The sequence below is a fragment of the Nothobranchius furzeri genome, chromosome 16, assembly GCF_043380555.1.
Source record: "Nothobranchius furzeri strain GRZ-AD chromosome 16, NfurGRZ-RIMD1, whole genome shotgun sequence".
Classification (NCBI taxonomy): domain Eukaryota; kingdom Metazoa; phylum Chordata; class Actinopteri; order Cyprinodontiformes; family Nothobranchiidae; genus Nothobranchius; species Nothobranchius furzeri.
Window position 1 is genome coordinate 51,704,581 of NC_091756.1, and position 20,325 is coordinate 51,724,905.

General features: G+C 41.4%; 2 protein-coding genes and 1 long non-coding RNA gene across 3 annotated transcripts; 2 read left to right on the forward strand and 1 right to left on the reverse strand.

The window, feature by feature from the left end:
• The first annotated feature begins 3,800 nt into the window (after nt 1–3,800).
• LOC107387242 (hydroxycarboxylic acid receptor 2) lies at nt 3,801–5,877 on the forward strand. Its single transcript, XM_015962098.3, has 3 exons — nt 3,801–3,854; nt 4,189–4,751; nt 4,933–5,877. Exons 2-3 carry the CDS (start codon nt 4,365–4,367, stop codon nt 5,617–5,619), a joined length of 1,074 nt encoding a protein of 357 aa, XP_015817584.3. The 5' UTR covers nt 3,801–3,854; nt 4,189–4,364; the 3' UTR covers nt 5,620–5,877.
• Nucleotides 5,878–9,776: 3,899 nt separating this feature from the next.
• LOC107387243 (microfibril-associated glycoprotein 4) lies at nt 9,777–13,234 on the reverse strand. Its single transcript, XM_015962099.3, has 6 exons — nt 13,072–13,234; nt 12,571–12,717; nt 12,269–12,307; nt 11,315–11,411; nt 11,041–11,208; nt 9,777–10,349 (listed from the first exon to the last, which is right to left on the reverse strand). Exons 1-6 carry the CDS (start codon nt 13,105–13,107, stop codon nt 10,087–10,089), a joined length of 750 nt encoding a protein of 249 aa, XP_015817585.1. The 5' UTR covers nt 13,108–13,234; the 3' UTR covers nt 9,777–10,086.
• A 120-nt stretch (nt 13,235–13,354) lies between these two features.
• LOC139063495 (uncharacterized) lies at nt 13,355–14,980 on the forward strand. Its single transcript, XR_011516862.1, has 3 exons — nt 13,355–13,485; nt 14,679–14,793; nt 14,859–14,980. It is a non-coding gene; the product is annotated as an uncharacterized lncRNA (long non-coding RNA).
• The last annotated feature ends 5,345 nt before the right edge of the window (nt 14,981–20,325 follow it).

Sequence of the window (20,325 nt, forward strand, 5' to 3'; positions counted from 1 at the left end):
TTTTGAGCTCACTCTGAACCGATGCTCTAACTGTGTTGTACATTTTCGGCACCGCAGTTTCGGAGAAGTAGGTTTTCCCTGGCAACTCGTATTGCTTGTCAAATTTCTGAAGAAGTGACTTGAATGCAGGTTTCTCCACAGTAGAAAATGGCACCATCTCCTCCACCAGATACCGGTAACACCGCCTGTCAGGTGTTTATGTCTGTCACTGTCTCTGCTGTACTTGCCGACTCGAGAAAAGGCTTCGCCGAGTCCAAGCTGTCGGCGGGCACTGGCATGAGCTGCCCCGCAGATCTGTGTGGCAGGAGGTGACGGCAGCCGCGCCTTGATAGCTGGATTGTAGGTCGCAAGGTGAGCCCTTAAATTAGTTGTGTTTCCTTGTTTTACTTGAACCGTTTGGCCGCAGATTTTACAGACTGCCTCATTTAAATTCTCTGGCTCGCCCTTTTCATTTGACTGAAAGCCGAAATGTTCCCAAAGGGGTGAAGTAACATTTCATTTTGATGCCAGTGCAGCCATCCTTCTCAGCATGCGCTGTCGCGAGATTTAATCAAGTGCGGTAATGGTGGTGGCACGTCATGCGGCGCGGTGGGGTTCTTAATAATGCGATATTTTCTTCTTGTGGTTATCGCGACAGCCCTATTGAATACCTGTGCGCTGCCGGGCGGGGAAGCTTCCTTGCGGCCTAGGATGATACTAGTTGGCGGACTGATTGTGCTCTGTGGTCTGGCGGTTGGCGCCGCTGTTTCGCTTTAGTGATTTGTTTCGTTCAGTTTTCCGGTTTCTCCCCCCTCCTGTGGGTTCCGGATGGACCTCTGCACAGTGTCGGAGGCTTTCCCACTCTCAGCGTGGGAGTCCAGAGGGGAAAACAACTGTGTTTTATTTAAGTAGTTTTAAATGATTGTTTGTAACCCCCCCCCCACCCCCCCCCCCACCCCCCTTCTTTTGTGCAGGCTGGGATGGGAGGTGGTGACCTCGGTGGTGGCGGTCCCATTTTGTGCGTGTGCTGGTGCTGGGTTCCCTCACGTTGGAGTGAATGTTCACTGTTGCCTGGGGTGATTTTATTATACTTTAATGTGATTGTTTCTTTTTGTGATTTATCACCCCGTGTGTCTACTCCCTCCTTCAGTTGGTCTCAGTCCTGCAATTTATTTCCTGTTTGTCTTGTTGCCCTGTTTTTAATCAGAACATTTTTAAACATCTATATATCTATATGTTATTTGTAAATAAATCAATTGTAACTTTTGGAACCATGTCTCATGCCTCATTTGGTGGACTAAACTTATGTGCCTTCTGATACCTACTTCCTTGGGTGAAAGTCCCAAGCTGGCGTTGTTGACACTGTTCGCTGCTCCCTGAACCAAGGAAAAGGTTACAGCGTGTTGGAGCACGCCATATTTATAGCACCCTCGTGTATTGCCACACATGGAAAGTTTCTACAAAGGGTTTCCTTTGCAACCCTATTGACAGGTAACCATTGTGTGAGCTTGGGATTACAATTATACAAAGTCTATTGTCTACCAGTTGTGCCAATGTTCAAAAGCCCTAATTCAGTGACAGGAAAGAGTAAAAAGTGTAATAGCTGAAAAGATGAATTTACCTTCCTTGATGCCCTTCGTTAACTACCGACCTTGGATAGGTTTGGGGTATTTCAGCAGATCTCTCTCCTCCACCAAGGTCAGATCTTCAATAGACTCGACTCCAAGCTCATCCAGCATGGCAGTAAGAAGGTCATCAGGGAGACCAGGCAAGTATGACCACACTGCGTCCTTGACGTAGTCTCATTAAATGGTGACTCGTGAAACACTGTAATTTCTCATTTTTGCTATCCCTATACTGTATGCATATTTCCTACAATCCTCTGTTCAGTCCACAAAGCAAATTCATGACAAAACCAACTTTATTCAAGGCTACCAAAAATAAAAATAAATAAATAAAAGGTTGTTTGTTATATAGACTACAAAGCCTGCTCTAGTACTCACGTCTCTCCTCACATATCCTGTATCCCCACTTTCTTCCCTGCTCATACTGCCTATGGGAAAAAATGGTGGAGCGCAATAAGGGACTGATCATACACTTTGTATGCTGAAAGAGGATAGAAGTCCAGTAGATCTTCCTGCTTAATGCACACATAATATTCTATGGCCACTCCTAGGTCACAGTACACACCTGTGTCACATAACTTTACAAAAGTATGTTTCTCTGTGACAAAATAGACCAAATCATGAACAACAATAATTTGTATATCTTACCCATAAGAAGCCCTTCATCTCTGTTCTGTAGTAAAATGATATTATAATCCTGTGATAGTATATAATAAGTAATCTAACTTTAAACTAGACACTAGACTGATCACACGTAATGTTAAAGTCACATGACACATTCCTTTTTCTGATCCAATCAGAACCTTCCAGATCTGACGCGAGGCGTGTTTTTGTTGGTGTTTGTTAAATCCCCTTTTGTGTCAAATTCTGATTCGAAAGTAAATCAAAACATCCAAATCATAAAACTATGCCCCATGTCATCCTAACTTGAGTTCCAAGCGTTCTGGAGAAGTTATTGGAGTGGCCATTCCGTAACTTTCCTCTTAAAGCCGAAAGAACCCAGCAACAAGCTGGATTAAATCTGTTGCATGTTCCTGCTGCAACAGTTCCTTCAGAACAAAAGCTGAACCATCACGACTCTTCAGGGTCTCGCTAGATGCCAATAAAACTGTTGTGACCTGGGAGTATCTCAAGACGGGGCTGGTCGGCACACCCATTAGGACGGTGGGAGGGTTAAATAGGACTCTACAAAAATGATTTTGTTCCATTTAAGATGCAGAATAATTCATGCGAACAAACAACAAAGGGATTAAAACTTCTGTCAAGTCCAAAAGCCTGGATATTTAATCACAAACAGCAGATGAGTCACACAAAGTTCCATGGCCAAAGCACAAAACTAATTGTTAAAAAATTCTAACAGGCTATTTTAAAGTCCCAAAATACAGAATCATTAAATCCAAGAGAAACAACAGAAATATTGTGTTTTAAACACTTCCTCATTCTGTTGCACACTTCACCCCCAAACTTAATGAATTTCATAACACAAGTTCCAACAGGATGACCCGCATGACCTCACTGATGACCTAGCACACTTCAAAAAGTAAAAAGCTGATTTATTACATTTAAATTGCAAAGTTATTCATGCTAAACAAATAAAAACTGGAATAAACCATACCTGAATAATAAAATAAAGAAAAAATGTGTAACTTCCGTTAAAGTCCAAAAAGTAGATTTTTTTTCATTCCTAGCAGCAGAAGAATAAGGTGTTGTGTTTTTAAATGTCACTTTATTTTTCCTTTCATATTTTATGGAGCACTGTGAGCAAACTATTTCTCCATTGAGTTCAATAAATGTGTCGGAATCTTGCTTTTTAAATGGAATTTTGAATGTTAGAGTAAAAATAAGAAAAGGTTACCTATAACATTGGACTTCACCAAGAAAGCTCTGCTACAATAAACAACTATCAGATCTTTTTATGTGTGTTAAATGTAATGATTTCATTATTAAGAGTTTGTTTCTTTTACATTTGAAATTGCAAAGCAGGCGTTTGTCCTTTTTTATTCTGTTGTATTTTTTGTAACATTTGAATAAAATCTGAGCCCCTTCAGACGTTTTTCCCTCTGCTCTGACATTTTGTTTGACATTTGGTAAAAATATTTACGCTCATCACTTTTTCTTTAGCTCAGTGTTCTACGACTGTTGCAGCAACATAGGGCCATCCTCCTGAAATACACTATAAATACACCGAACAGGGCTGTTCGTCACACATTTACGTCCAGTTTTCTGTAAATGAAACACTTCCTCTGACTGGTGAGTGGTGGATTAAATTAATCTCATAATCTCTGTCATTAAACGCTCAGATTCACACCTGTATGTAATAAAAACTGTTATTTGTTCAGAAAAATGTTAAGAAGTTTAACATTTTAATGAATTTTAGATTATAAGAGAACATTCTGTATCTATGAAATTATTAAACAAAACAATGTCTATTATTATTAATAATTGTATGCTTGTCTGAGTTTTTTAGGTTAAGGTAGAAAAGGTTCTGAAAATCAGATAAAAGACGCACATATGGTTGTTATTAAAACGTGTAACACACAGTTCTTCGTGTTAAAGTCAGTAGCTTCTTTGTGTGATTTTACAGATGTGTTGCATCAGAAGAAAAGAGGGAAGAACGTGAAGAGGAAGCTGCAAATTCCTGACTTTCTAAACATTTTTGTTGTAACAGGACCCCTCCCTACAAACTAAACCCACAGCTATTTTTATTGTAGCTCATACAATAATCATCTCTCTGCTTTGTTCTAATTTTATAAAAACAAAATGTTTCCAGAAGCAAATGTTACCACAAACCTCACAACCCCAGCGCCAGGGGGCGGATGCCCCCCGGTGGGCATCCAGCTGGAGGGTGTGATCATGCCCCCAGTTCTCATCATTGATGTTATACTGGGGCTGCTGGGAAACATGTTCGCCCTGTGGATCTTTTGCTTTAAGCTGAAGGCCTGGAACCCCAACACCCTTTTTCTCTTTAACCTGGTCATCGCTGACTTCCTGGCTCTTGTGAGTCTGCCCCTGAGGATTGATGCCTTGCTCAGGGGTCACTGGGTCTTTGGAGATGGCATGTGCAGAATCAACCTGTTCCTGATGTTTTCCAACCGTTCGGCCAGCATTGCACTCATGACCGTGGTGGCGATTTACCGCTACTTTAAGGTGAGGAAAGAACAAAGGGTTGTTCACACATTTAAGATCCAGTTAATTATTGATTTTTATTATCTTTGTAGGTCAGAAAAAGCTTGTTTTGGTGAATTAATGAACAAAAGTGATGATAATCTAGTTTAAAAAGAGAACAGGACAACTAGAAGGTGAATTTATTATCCCCGTTGTGTTGCAGGTGGTCCACCCTCATCATTGCATTAACCGTCTGACAAAGCGCCAGGCTGCAGGGGTGTCCGTGGTGGTGTGGCTGTTGGTGGTCAGCCCCCGGATCCCCATGCTGGCCTACAACCACATCAAAGGCAGTGGTGACAGGACCCAGTGCTTCTTCTTTACTTCATACAAAGAAGCTTCACGTGCCATCATCATCCTGGTGGGCATGCACCGCATCCTGACAGTGCTGGAGTTCATCCTGCCCATGGCCATGCTGCTTTTCTGCTCCATCCGTATCTCCACCTTTCTGAGAAAGAGGCAAATGGGAAAACCCGAAAAGGTGCGCAAGGCCATGAGGATGTGTGCTGCCATCGTTACTGTGTTCATCGTGTGCTTCCTGCCTACCACAGTGACCACCATTGGTGTGTGGGTCATCCGCTCATACCGTCCGTGGGACTGCGCCGCCTTCTATACCTTCACCCAGCTCACCATCGTGTCTTTGGGTCTGAACTTCCTGAACTCAGCTTTGGACCCTGTCGTCTATGTCTTCTCCAGCACCATGTTCAGGAAGGCCTTGTTGGATGCGATGCCTCAGGTCCTGCTTTGTAAACGAAATAAAGACAGGAAGGAAGCTTCTTCATCAGAAAGTCAATCCACCACACAGCAGGAACTGAAATCCATCCCAGTCAACGGAGGTAGCGAGGCCATCTAGTAAACCAGCACCTTAAGAATCAGGAGACCAGATGGTTAAACAAATTTTAAGGGCGATAAGGAAAGGGCGATAAAAAAGAGCAAAGTGGCTCCCACTTCTTTCCAGCTGTCTAACAATCAAATTTAGTGAGAACTGTGTCTTCTACTCCTCCTTTGGACATGTTAGCAAGCTGCATTTGATCACGCTCCGTCAATGTGTTCTCTAAAATTTCTAAGTTCTCTTTTTCAAAGCTTTTCATAATAAAAGAGGTTAAAGCCACTGGTCTGAAATATGCTCATGGGCCAATTTTACAAACTGGAACAACCACAGCATTTTTCCAAGTTTAAACTTGTGCATTTATGTGCTAAAATAAAATCTATTAAAACAGTTATTAAACAACTAGGAGGACCCGCAAAATGATTGTCTGTGCTAAATCAGTTTCAAGTTAAAGCTGTGTTAGTTTTGGATGACAGCAATAGCTTTCATGCTGCATCAGGCTAAGTTCAAACTTGTCATGATCCACGAGCCAAGGTGAGCGCTCCTCCTCAATAAACCATCTTTGAGGTTCTCTTTCCACAGGTGAGGAGCGGAGGGGACACCAGCTGTGCTGCATTTGTAATCAGAGGCTCTGGTGTAAAAGGAGGATGGAGACACCACTCGACGCCGGATGATTGCTACAGTTTTGGTTAGCGTCAGCCACTCGTACTTGCTTGTTCGCTTATTTGACTTCTCGTGTTTGGATTATTGGATTTTTGACCTTGGACTGTTTTCTTGGATTACGACTTTGGATTCCCCTCTGAACCCCTGTCTGCTTGCCCTGCTTAGGATTACCATCATCTCCTTCACCTACTCCGCTGAGAACCCGGATATTCAGGACCACGTCCCATTCTCCTCCACGGCTCCTGCTTCCTGCTCCTCTCCTCTCCGCTTCCTCACCAACCCCGCTCTGCTGGACCCCCGCCCTCGCTCACCTCGGCTCATCACCTGCTCCACTGCTCGCTGAGCTCGAACTCTGGACTAACGCCTTACGGCACCCTACTCACTGGACTTCCAGTGCACCTTTAGTTCCCATTCTCCAAATAAAGACTCTATTTTTACTTACCTTCTGAGTCCCGTGTTGATTCTGCATGTCTTGGGTTAGACGCCTCCCGCAAGCCATGACACACTAGTGCGTGCCGTTTTATTCAAACATTCCCCAGCAGTCTGTGCAGTTCCTGAGAGCACTGCATCATTTGTTTGAACTTTAATATTCCTGTTTAGACTTTCCCTTCCTATCTGTTTTACATGTTGGAACAACAAGGAATACCCCTAATGCAAGATTGCAGAAGAGTTTAAACATTTGAAACACGAGGTTGCATCATCTTACATGACAGGGTTTTTTTTTATTTCATCAAAATGTTTTGCAATTTCTTTCTTTAAAAAGTGATTCCCTTCAATCACAAGTTAGTGGTGAAAGAAATGCATTTCTTCAACAAATCAAAGAGTTTATGAAAATGCTGTTTTCAAGTTCATGATTACTTATTGTAGAGAAGAGGTTCTTAACATTTAATTAGAAACCATAAAATGTGAAATATCACCTTAATGGATCTTTAATGCACTAATGGATCTTTAAGCATAATGACACAGCACAAACAACAGCTATTCTCTTGATGAATCACCTCTTCGCCCGGTTCGGCCTTCCCACTCGGGTTGACTCGGATAGGGGAACTCACTTCACGTCTGAAGTGATGGAACATCTTAGGAAACTGTTGGGTGTGAAGGCCAATTTCCACATTAGCCATCGCCCCCAGTCTTCTGGCCAGGTCGAAAGGATGAACCGGACGGTTATCAGCACGCTGAGGATGTATGTGTCCTCTAATCACCAAGACTGGGATGTGAGGCTTACGTTGGTCCTCATGGCCATACGGGCCACCCCTCATAAGTCTACAGGTGTCTCCCCGTTTGAAATGATGATGGGTAGACAGATGACCCTGCCACTTCACCTGCTGTACCAGCCAGTTCAGTCCGAGGCCGGCCCGGCTTACACAAGCGAACAATATTTGCAGGATCTGAAGAACCATCTGCCTGCAGCGTTTTCGTTTGCACAGACAAATCTGGAGAAATTAGCTGAGGGCAGGAAGGCTTATTATGATCAGAAGGCCTCACATTCTCATAGGTGATGAGGCCTGGTTCCACATCTTCGCTCCTAAAAGCGGTAACACAAAGAACACCTCTGGTAAGCTGGCTAAGAAACTTTTGCCAAAGTGGTCAGGCCCATACCTGATATCTGCTAAACTCTCTCCGGTCGTGTATCAGATTAAGATTACCCAAACAAACAAGGAGCCCGTCTATAAGTGGGTCCACAGGGACCAAATCAAACCACACAAGGGTTCCACTAATTTGGACAATGCGACCACCAACAACTTACCGACTTCCAAAGGGGGGTGATTTGGCGCCTCGTTGGTTCCATAGTTCTCTATCTCGAGTTACACAAGTTGTCTGTTTGTGTGTGTGCATGATTGTCTTTCCTGTTTATACATGACGTGCAGACTTGGGTGGTTTGAGATGAACATGCTGCGGGTTCCTGAAGTCAGGTAATCAGTAAGTTAACAGTAAAATGGTTTATTCAACACACTGCTGTTATCCAAATTTGTTTTAATTTTTTCACTAATCGTAATTCCTTATGGGTACATTCACATGTAGGTTGATTACTAACTTTACTGATTTACATTTTTAGTGCTCTTTGACACTCATATCTCCTTTTCTATTGTTATTTACAGTTGATGAAGTGATAACTGTATGATTAAATTTGTCAATTTACCATTATGGGCTAAAACCATTTTTGCCGTTCATTTTGATAAAATTTTGCTTAGTGAAGTGATTATTTTTTCCCTTAAATAGGGTTTTGTTACTTTATTCTTTTTACAACACTTTTTCCGGTACACGTAGTGCATTGCATCCATTTCTTCACTTGGTCTCTATTCACATAATTGCTGCACATAGTACATGCAGGTACACATACTGACAGGTTTCTTTTTCTTTATTGATTTACATTAGACACCATTTTGTTGTGTCTACATTGAAGTGCCCTGTGTTGTGCTCTCTCTCCTCTTCTGAGTTTCGCTGATGATCCTCGATTGCTGGGGTTGGACCTATGATTCGTCATTGGATTCTACTCCGCCTGACTGGTGTTCCGGCTTGTGGGACCTGCACGTCCGTGATTCAGGCTATTGCTGCTGGGATACTTGAGACCAATAAGCTGTGATACTCTATCTAAATATAGAATATTACCTTGCCTGGTCTTTGTTTAGTCAGAAGATTCTAGGATTCTTCATTCATTAGGGAATTGTACACACTTCGTTTTGATTCAAGAAGCAGTCAGGTTTATAAAAGTAAGAATTTATTTTGACAAACAATTAAAACTTGGCAAATTGGTTAAACTATTATTTACTGTGAGTGAATGGAGCTAAAAGGTGATGTCTGGATCCTATGTGTGAATATAATATAGTCAGAATCTCCGTATCTCAGAGAGCTGAATTCTGGATGAAAAAGAATTTGGTTTGAGTTAAGCTTTAAATAGATTTTTATCAAACCACATTCAGACGCAATCTCACTGTGTCCTACGTACCCAAGCGGAGACGCCCTTTGGATCCGAGATGTCAGGAGGGGGTTGGAGACCCCGGTACCGGAGTCCATAGACTAACTCCTCGTACGACCAGGTCAGTCCAGGGTCATCTTCCAGGTAACGACAGTTGGAACTAGTTTGCGTCTCAAGAATAACTCTTAAGGAGTTGGAACAATATCAGCTTGTTCTGCAGGAAACTACCTTGTTGTATCAGCTTCGCAGGTGCGAAAAAGGTTTAAAAAGGTTTTGACGACGTGTCAAAATCCTTGATGGTTAAAGAGGTTTTGCTCAGATGGCCGGTCTGAAGCTTGCTTTCGAACTGCAGAAAACCCAGAGTGGTCTAGTTTTAATGAAACGATATTATGATTGAATAGCCAATCAAAAGTTGACAAGTTTGAGCAATATTACCAAGAATTTCAGAGACACACCCTCTTTGATCCAGAGCAAACTGGGCAAAAGGTTAACTATGTGTCATGCGTTCACTTAACTTCACTTTGTTATTGTGTGAGTGCAGATGGTGATGACCTCGTCAAGTAAACATGCTAAACATATATTATTAAGCACAGATGAATGAAACATTTCATTGTTTTATAATTATTATGAGTAGCAATGAACAAACATTTATTTAATGATTATCTTTAATTTTTAAATCTTCTTTCTTCTGTGAATTGAGGAGTTCACTTAATGAGTTCCTCTGTAAAGGGACCTTGGTAGGAGAGAATGTTATTGTTTGATTTTATTATCTCTTTCAGGGCGCCAGGCTTTCAGCCTCCTGTGAGGGAAAATATTGTAGGTTGGAGTCGTAGCCAGGGCAAAATGACCTGGCTGTGGACTTGACCTGTGGGTCTCAAAATCAGGCCATTTTGTGACGTTTCATATGGGAGTTACTGAGTTTGTGTTGCAGGGCGTATTTTCATGCTGATGGCCTTCAGGGAGTAGTCCCGACCCTTCCAGCTGGTCCACTCCACTCCGACAGCGTAGAGCGAGCCATCGGACCCCCAGCGGTAAAGTCCGTTAGGGTTTGCTGAATGGCAGTTAGAGTACCAGAACGCCCCAATGAAGGACTGAGCACAGTTCTTCTCCCAGGTGTCATTGTCTTTGTCGAATGTAGAGAATTTTTGTCCACTGATGTGAATTATGGAATCTCCTGCAGAAAAACATGATTAAAATCACCATCAAACTAACTTCTACTCATCCATTATCCAAGGTCAGGTCATTGATGTAACAGTTCCACGAGGGAAGTATTTATCTCCCTTCAGCTCCTCCTGAGGTATCTCAGAACATTACCAGGAAAGATATACAGTATGAAATAACCCCCACAGCTGTGTCTGCCCCGGAGTAACCTGGAGGCTTCCTAATCAGATGCCTGAACCATCTCAACTGATTCCATCCAAAATAAATCATCTAAGAAAGAAAAAGGCTGAGCTTGCCACCCTGCCGAGGAAGCTTAATTCCATGGTTTGTATCCTATTTCTAAAACTGCATTTTTGACACACTTGTGCATCTCTGGTTGCTGTTTTACTACAAACTCCACTGATTTATTTACAGTGGTATTCCAACACACTTCCAAGTATAAAAATCTGATTATTGAAACAGTCATGACAACATTTCAAAGAGTTTAAACTACTCTAATCTTTTAGATTATATTGTGTTTCATTTGCTTGTATTTATAAATGCACCCAAAAAATAGCATCCGTACCCTGTAGTTACCTCTAACCCACTTCAGATGTTTTTTATTGGCATTAGGGTTCATTAGAGTTATTTATACAGACTCTACTCTGGATTTCTGCACTTGATTTAAAAAACCTTATCAGAACAAAGCAGATCATTTTACCCACCCGCCCCTCCGTTAATGAACCCAGTGAGTTGTAGTCTGTAGCCGTCTGACTCTGGTCCGATAGAGAATGAGGAGTAACGAGCGTAAGCCTTGCTTCCTTCAAAGTCCTCCATGTCGATCAGCAGCTCGTACTTTTTCCTCTGACTAAGGTGGAACAGACTCTCCAGACCTGAAAACAGAGAAACATACTCCGATAAGATCAGAGGTTTCAGCCCCACCACCTGGGGTCATATCACTTTAACAGAGTTTCATGCCAGTTTGGGTTCAGGCCTCACCGAGCCAGTACTCTCCAGCAGCGTTCCCAAAGCCAACCTTGTACTGATCCCAGGGCCTGTAGAAGCTCACTGAGCCATCCATCCTCCTCTGGAACACCTGGAGGTGGAGACCAAATGGTTTTGTCCAAACTGCTGAGGTGCTACTGTTTGTCTGCAGTCATCCTTCACACGTTTGGATTGAGAAGGCAGAATGCCAACTAGAGCATTTAATAATGTTTGCTGGTTTTAACATCGTGCGGTTGCAGTCCTTCTTATAGTTTGTTGTGAGTATTTGCTGATATTACCAGCCAGTTTAACTGCTACAGACTCAATAAGAAGTAAAGGAACTTTGTAAAAAAAAAGACAAAATGAAATGTGAATTTGTGCTGTTGACCAGGAAAAAAACCCTGGATTCCCTTTAAATGGAAACAGTGCAGTTTTGACTTGCTTTTAGCGCCCCCTAGAGTCTGTTATTAATTCACTATTGTAAAACCATAAGTGAAACGGACCTCCTCACTGTGCATTTGTCTTTTTAACAACTTGACCTAACAGCTGAAATGTCTCCTCAGCCTTCATTAGTTTCTACAGGAGTGATTCATCACTAAATCAAACAAATCAGCCGTGTTCGTGATCTAAAACATGCAGGAAATGGTCTGGAAGCAGCCTACGGCACCAGCACGTCAGCTCCACTTTACTAAGACTAACAGGGAGCGGCTGCTACTCTGAAGTTGCAAATGCCGTATTCTGGCCACAGGGGGCGGTGGGGGCTTGAGTGACATTTCATTAACCCTGTAAACGGTTGTTTTAGCACATTCTGGCTCAAGAAAATGATTTTAAAATATGAAAAAAGTTGCATCTTTAACATCTAATGTGATGATTTTATTTAATTTGGTAAATAAATCAAATCAAATCAAACATCTAACCTGATGATGTAGCGACACAAATCACGCTTTGCAAGTATAAACAAATACTTACCGTCCACTGTCCTTCGAGTGAGGTCATGTCACAGTACACCTGCAGAGGAAATGTTGGGGAAATGTTACACCTCTATTGGATCCTGAGTCTAGACTGGTAGTGTCGGGCCCCAACTGGCCCCCATCAAGCATTAATCACTTTCATTATGTCCTCTGATTCAAACCAGCATCCTTTCATAGCTTTAGAGAAGAACCACACCAACTTAATGCTTTGTTCTGACTATTTGTGTGGTTTCTTCTTCATCCCAGAACATCCTTGAAGTGAGTAGTTCTTCTAATAAATCTCTATTCCAATGAGTTCACCTGTACAGCAGACGTGGCTCCAATTGGATATATGGTGTAAACCCCACTGGGTCGGCTGGTATCTTGATTGTAGATGTCAGTGCAGTCCAGAGGGAGGCTGAGGTCCGAACAGCTGGTCACCAGCGGAACCAGGAGGAGTGACAGTAGCTGCAGGGGTCAAGTCTTTGTATTATTTTATTTCAGGCACACAAAGTTGCAACATTTCCAATTGTGGATGATTCAAATACAACAACAGACCAAAGTAAAGCCTCTAACATTATGTGTGTTTCACTGAATACTGTTGGAAGAATACCAAAGTTCTGGTCTGAAGTGCAGCAACAGATTTCATCAGTTTGTTCTCCATTCCTAGTTTCAACATATTTGCAGGTTTATGTAAGAAAGTCAGTGAGGGAACCTCAAAATGGAAATTATCAGTTACCTGGAAGACATTTGAGCCACCAGACAATGTTTCTGTTATGATGCAAAACCTGTGAAGAATATTGGGTCACATGTTTAACTCACCTTCATCATCAGAGTCCCTCTCAGCTCAGACCTCATGTTTCTCTGCTGTAGTTGTTGAAAGTCCTGCTGAATGCTGATGAGAGGCGGATGTCTGCCAGCTGCTTTTATGTCTCAGAGATAGTTACTGAATTTTGAAGGTTCATGACACATTAAAGACAAACCACTATTTGGAAATGCGGGGACCCTTGTGAAATCATGGCCTTAGCTGTTATGAAATACTGTAAAAGCTCTGATTGTGCAATAAGAGATAACTCTGAAAGAACAAAACATGGCTTGTCACTTTTCTCCGAGGTTATTTGAGGCAGCTGAGGTCTGTAGAAAAAAACCACAGGAGAGCTGAACACGTGGTGCTGGTCTGTTCTGTCTGTAGAACGTGCGGTTCTCACAGAACAGGACATTTTCACACAGTTGCAGGTAAGACTGTACATACCGTATATTAAAATAATTCGGTAACACTTCATAATAAGGGCCCCTTACTTACTTAGTGCATTTTAAAGCATTAATAAGCTATTAAATAAAGTATCAACAGTTGTTCATCCGTATTATGTAATGCATTACTAAGCAGATGCCACCCTGGCCCTGTGTTCTAATCTTAAAGAGACACTTAATAGTAAACAATATTGACAAAGATTAATAATGGAACCCTTAGGTTATTCATGCTTAATAATGCACTAATGTTAATAAAGGGGCCCCTATTGTAAAGTGTTACTAAGAAATCTTATGGCTGTGCTTGGGGAGGGGGGCGGACTCTGGATGACTGTAGTTTATCTAACGATGGGCAGATTTTTTTTCAGTAATTTTAGAAATTTTGACTGATACATGACCAGAGAAACTACTGGTACAAACCGTAAGCCCCAGAATGCTGAGAGGTAAAACTGAAAAGTTCCAGTACTGTGGACCTGGGGCCTCATTTATCAAGCTTGCTTACACACAAAACGGGGTCGGAAAACTGCGTAAGCAACTTTCCACGCAAACTTTGGGATTTATGAAAGAAAACTTAGCGGGAAAATGTGCGTAACTTTAAGTTGGCTAAGGACCTGGCTTACACACATTTTGGACATGGAGAGCACCTACAGTGCTGCTGCTGAGAAGGATACAATTATGAAATCCTGCAGCATTATCACTTGTACTGCTTTGTTTTCACACAGAACAAGGCCCCCCACACGCACACACACACACGCACACATGCACCAACACACACGCACGCGCACACACAGCCTGAAGCGCAGAGTACGGAATGCAGAATATCAGCAGGGGGACAGATTGAGACAGAATGTCATGCGTCTGTGAGTGTGTTTACATGCAGCCAGTAACCCTTTTAAAACCAGAATATTCACAATAACCCGGTTCCGCAGGTCCATGTAAACACTGCCAAAAACCCGGATATGCTCATAACCAGGCTTTAAAAAACCCGGTTACTACACCTGGGGTAACCCTTTTCTAACCCGAATGTTTGACAGTCCTGTCACTGTGACCCGATTGATCATACGCCCTGGCTACTCAGACAAGGGAGATCTCTGTTTGGGTGACTGGTTAGCACGTGTGACTTACACCCGGGAGTCTGGGGATCAATCCCGATGGGAACATTTTTTTTATATCCGCCACAGATCTCTCTGAAGAACTCACAGCATTGACGGCTTCAGCAACGCTGTGCCACTCCCTGGATTTTCCCTTATGTGTTTTGCAAAAGCACTGCCTTTCATTTCTCCACCTCACCCACAGGTACCTGAAATTTCTGCTAAATATATATATATATATATATATAATTCCCATCTCACCCTCCACAGGTGGTCTCATCCTTCCAAGCTCTGGTCCTCTACCAGAGGCCTGGGAACTTGAAGGTTCTGCAGTATCTTAGCTGTTCCTAGAGCTGCACTTTTCTGGACTGAGATGTCTGATGTTTTTCCTGGGATCTGCTTTAGCCACTCCTCCAGTTTGGGGTTACTGCCCCGAGTGCCAATGACCACGGGCACCACCGATGTCTTCACCCTCCAGGCTTTCTCAAGTTCTTCTTTGAGGCCCTGGTATTTCACTAGTTTCTCGTGTTTCTTTTTCCTGATGCTGCATCACTTGGTATTGCTACATCAACCACATACACTCACTGACCACTTTATTGGGTCCACCTTGCTAGTATCGGGTTGGTCCCACTTTTGCCTTCAGAACTGCCTCAGTCCTTTATGGCATAGATTCAAGAAGGTACTGGAAACGTTCCTCAGAGATTTTGATCCATAATGACATGATAGCATCACACAGCTGCTGCAGATTTGTCGGCTGCACATCCATGATGCAAATCTCCTGTACCACCACATCCCAAAGGTGCTCTATTGGATTGAGATGTGGTGACTGTGGACGCAATTTGAGTACAGCGAACTTATCGTCTTGTTCAAGAAACCAGTCTGAGATGATTTGAGCTTTATGACGTGGTGCATTATCCTGCTGGAAGTGGCCATCAGAAGAGTTATATTAAAGTTAGGTTATTTCATCACACTGTGCTGCGTCTCCTTCAGATATTTTATGTCTTGATGTTAAATCCAAATCAATGACTTTTGGAGCAACAAGTAGCAACTAGCTTAAACATCCCACCCTCCACAGTTCTTTTTCTCACCTCCAAGCATGAAGCTCTGCTCACCAGGTGAAGTTAACGAGTCTAGTTAAAGCAGCTGAGGTATAAAAACTGTGACAGCCTTGATCAGTCTACTGATTTCAAGCTCTTCTAGTTGTGTTAGTAAACATGGTGTTTTATGGTGTAAAATGATTTCTTTATTTGGTTTGACTTTACGTAATGTTTTTATTTGAACAGAGGTTTGTGGATTTGTTTCCTACTCTTCAGCATTGGAACATGTGTTCCTGCCAAAAGAGGTGAGCATTCACATATTTCCATGAAATTGAAACTAACTGAGGGATGAGCATCTCCTTACTCACCACTGAAATCTCTTCTGGTTCAGGTCAGACTGATGCAGGCTATGGCTTTGGTGCTGGTTCTGGTTTCACCAGAGGTGGCTTTGCCCCTGGAGTCGGTGCTGGTTCTGGATACACCAGTGGAGGATCTGCCTCTAGTGGTGGTGTTGGGTCCAATTATGCCAGTGGTGGAGCTGGTGTTTGGTTTGGTGCTGGCTCTAATGCTGACATTTTCAATCCACAAGATGGAGAAATTGCTCAGATGATTGCTGATCTGATGCAAATGAGGCCTAGTCATACTTTCCCACGCTATCCTTGGACCTCTGACCATGTTCCCTTTGGCTCTGTAGAAGAACATCTTGTGTATCCTTCATCCCACGTTGTCCGTTCAAACAGTGGCTACCAGCAAGCACGGGACTTCCGTTCTGATGCCATATACACCGAGGAAACTTTTGGCAACATTCCCTACTCTGAAAAAGACCAAGAGAGCGATTCCTTGGGGGCCAAAGGGCTGAAATGGGCCCAGTGAGTAAAGATCCTGTGACGGCTGATGTTTAATGCAGGTGAAAACAATGCAGCAGTGGGTTGGAAAAAAATAAAAATAAATGAATACATTTGACCAATGCCAACATTTTGTTGTCTTCAGAGTTGGTCAAGTTGGGGTTTGAAGCTTGAATCCAGTGAAGTCTAAGTTCTAATCTGTAGCTATAGGGGAAATGTGTCAAGATGGGGATCATAAAAACCTCCAGACTAGGGGACATGTATTCTTAATGGAGCGATGGGGCTTAAAAACCAACCCAGACTTGAAGTGATGCATTCAGTGACTTTAAAAGTAGCTATTCTTAGATTTAAAAGTCTAAAGCTGGACAGTATTGGTAAAAGGCCGTGAGTATATTTATGTACTTGTTACAAACTGAATACAATAAGGGTTACCGGTTGGGACATTAAACCAAAGGTCTGCTAGAGGTTACCTGCTAGAGGCAGTCCTCATGAGCCTCCTTGCACAAACGAGTAGATTCTGGTCTTGATTGCGTTGACCTCCCTGACCTCCCTGAGTAACTGCTTTGAGAATATTGGGAGACAAGTCCACTACTGATGGATATTACTGGCTGACATTGGCATTAAAGATTTGTGTTTTAGTCTTTAAATCACATTTTACATTTGACTCCTAAGCTGCTTATCTCCATTAATGTTGGAATGATGATGGATCCAAGGGGGAACCCCCAGTGTATTTGTTCACAATGGTAACATAAATTAGGAGTTGAGTGTCTGATATAAAGCTAATATTTTAACATCCTAACGATGGCACATTTTACCAGCACCATCTTTGTGACATGGGATCACTGTGAAGGGAGAGGGGTGGCGTGTGTGAAATGCCTGGGACAATATTGCATTAACATGAGTCAAATCTGTCAGAGGAAAGAAAAATAAACAGTGCTATGGAAAGATGACAGGTGGGTGTATGGCAAGCAGTTTTAATATTTAACCAACTGCACATCTAACTTTTATTTCATATATCAATTTAATTTATCCTTGTACAAATTGTATTACTAATTTAAATTGCAAATGAGGACATCTGTTACTAGTGTAATGTCCAGCAATGGTCAGTTCAGGTACAGTCTGACCTTTCAACATCTATTCATCTGGTCAGAAAGGAGACACAACACTGCATGTGTTCCCTTTAAATGAGCCTGCCTTCATACCAGCTGGGACTCACAGACTCTGCAAGTCTGAAAGATAAACAATAACTTTCTTTCCCAAGGTCCCATCTGTCTGCCTCCACAGAAGAAACAACTCCAGCTCGAATCAGTTGCTAAATTCAAGAATGATTTATTAAATCAATATGAACTTCTTCCATGACTTATAATCTAAATAATCATTAAATAAACATTTGTTTATTACTACTTATAATAATTATAGTATAATGAAATGCTTCATTAATCTTTGCACACTGAATGGATGCTATGTTATGTTTGTCTACCAGAACCTGCCATGTGTTCGACATGTTTAGACGACGAGGTCCTCACACCTGCACTCACAAAATAACAAGTACGGTTAAGTTAAACTCCATCACATAGTATTAAACCAGTCAGAACATCCTGTATCAAGAAGGCAGTTTTCTGAATTGTCTTGGTAACATCTCTCAAACTTGTCAGCCTCTGATTGGCTGTGCAAGTCATAACAGCCAAACGTTAAAACTAGATCATCCTGAGAGATTCGACAGTTCTAGAGAATCGCTCAGATCGGCCACCTGTAGTAAACCTCTTTAACCATCAAAGATTTGGACATGTCGTCAAAACCTTTTTGCACCTGCAAAGCTGATGAGCAAACAGTTCCTGCAGAAACAAAGCTGATATTGTTAGACTCCTTAAGAGTCCGCCAGACGCACGGTTCCATCCAGCTGTTGTGACCCGAGACATCTCTGGACTGAAGAGTCGGTACCACGGGATTCTACAGCCCTCCGGTGCCAAAGGTCAGCCGACCTCTGCGACTTTCGGATCCACCAAGAGGGTCTCTCAAAAACGGGTGAAGTAGACATGACAGATTGTGTCTGAATGTTCTTCTGATGATAACAACTTTATAACTTAGAGCAAACCAAATTCTTTTCACCAGAACTCAGCTTACTTTGACAAGGACTGACATCGCATTCACACATAGGTGCCCTCCACGTTTAGTTACATCCACTCACAGTAAATGCTTAGTTAATTAGTCATGTTTTAAATTATTTGTAATTCTCTCTTTTATAAACTTGACTCTTTCTTGAAATAACATGAAGTGTGGTTGATCACTGAAAAAGCAAATAACCTAGATCTTCTGAATTAAATCCTAGAATCTTCTGAATTAAATCCTAGACTCTTCTAATGTAAAATGAGGACCTAGCAGGTTAATATTTTATATGTATTTAGAATATTACATCTTCCTGGTCATAACAAATAAAAATCGATTCGCCTACGCTACACTAGTAATAACTAAGGACATCTATAATAACTGCACTAGTAGGAATTAAGTTTGAAATATCTAAGAATCCCTAAAAACCTAAGGTGGCCTTTCAAGCATTCATTAGAAGACTGGATATGTACTCCAGACATCTATAATTCTGTTCTTAGTCAAAATTAACATTCCAGATAGCAATAAAAGCATTCTAGATAATAATTCAGGTAAAAGCTTTGAGGTCAGAGAAATTATACACCATACAAGCAAGTAAGTCAGTTACTTTGCTATGTAATTAATTACATGTACAATGTGGTAACTTGAGTTACTAATGCAGTTATTATTTTCTTAGGGGAAAAGGTAATTTGTAATTATAACTACTTTTTAAATGTAAGATATCCAACTCTGCTTGAATCAAAGGCAAAACTTCTGAACATTCTGGCCTTCACCTTATTACATGATAAGCCAGATGTTTCCACCTTTACTTGTTATAGTGATGATTATGGCTTACAGCTGATGAAAAACCCCACATTCAAAATCTCAATTAGAAAATTGTGCAAAGGTTCAATATTCTAGACTCAAAGTGTCACACTCTAATCAGCTAATACAGAACACCTGCACAGGGTTCCTGAGCCTTTAGATGGTCTCTCAGTTGAATTACTGAAATAAAAGGACTTTTGGACAACATTTTAAAAAATTGAGTTTCAAAAATTGAGCATACAAGTAAAAAACTGTTTCTCTAATAATGAAATGTCTCAATTTCTAAATGTTATAATTGTGCTTTACAAATATTGAGCAACTTAGTCTTCTCTCTTTAAAGAAAAAGAACCCCAAAAAAAACTATTTGAATAAATGTTTATTATTCATGAAAAGGTTAAATAAGAGGTTACCAGTTTGATCACTGAGAGTTCCATTCAGACACAGGGACGATACGACAAACAGCACACAGTGGAACCACAAAATTTAAATTATAAAATCACTACGGAGAATTTACAGATTGCATATTTAAAGAAAGCTTTTATAAAATATCCCAGAAATAGTGCAATTTTACCACCACCTGGAGAAGCCAAAGAAAACCAGCATTTTGGTCTTTTTGGAGTGAACTAAACATGACGCTGCTGTTTTAGACCCAGCAGTTAAAAAAGTGCAAAAAAAAAAAACCTTGTTTTCTGGACGGCTACATGTTATAAAACCACTTAAATCAGCAGCATCAAATGAAATTAACACACAGTAAGATGTTAACGTAGTGAAAAGATCACGCTTTAGTGAAGGCAGAGTCAGTGTTTGACTGGATGAGGAAAAAGATTCATGTGTGCGACAAATAATACTCGTCCAGTGTTTCACATTTAAAACGATCAAACATGAAATTAAGTCAAACAGAATCTTTAATTTATGACATCAGTAAAAAAACAAAAAAATTTTAAT

Excerpts from the sequence above, each read along its gene's own strand:
- LOC107387243 (XM_015962099.3), bottom strand. The coding sequence starts at position 13,107 with ATGAGGTCTGAGCTGAGAGGGACTCTGATGATGAAG. Across the intron at positions 12,308-12,570 it reads GAGCCACGTCTGCTGTACAG|GTGTACTGTGACATGACCTC; the intron begins GTGAACTCATTG and ends TTTCCTCTGCAG. Across the intron at positions 11,412-12,268 it reads CACTCGAAGGACAGTGGACG|GTGTTCCAGAGGAGGATGGA; the intron begins GTAAGTATTTGT and ends CTCCACCTCCAG.
- LOC107387242 (XM_015962098.3), top strand. The coding sequence starts at position 4,365 with ATGTTTCCAGAAGCAAATGTTACCACAAACCTCACAACCCCAGCGCCA. Across the intron at positions 4,752-4,932 it reads CGATTTACCGCTACTTTAAG|GTGGTCCACCCTCATCATTG; the intron begins GTGAGGAAAGAA and ends GTTGTGTTGCAG.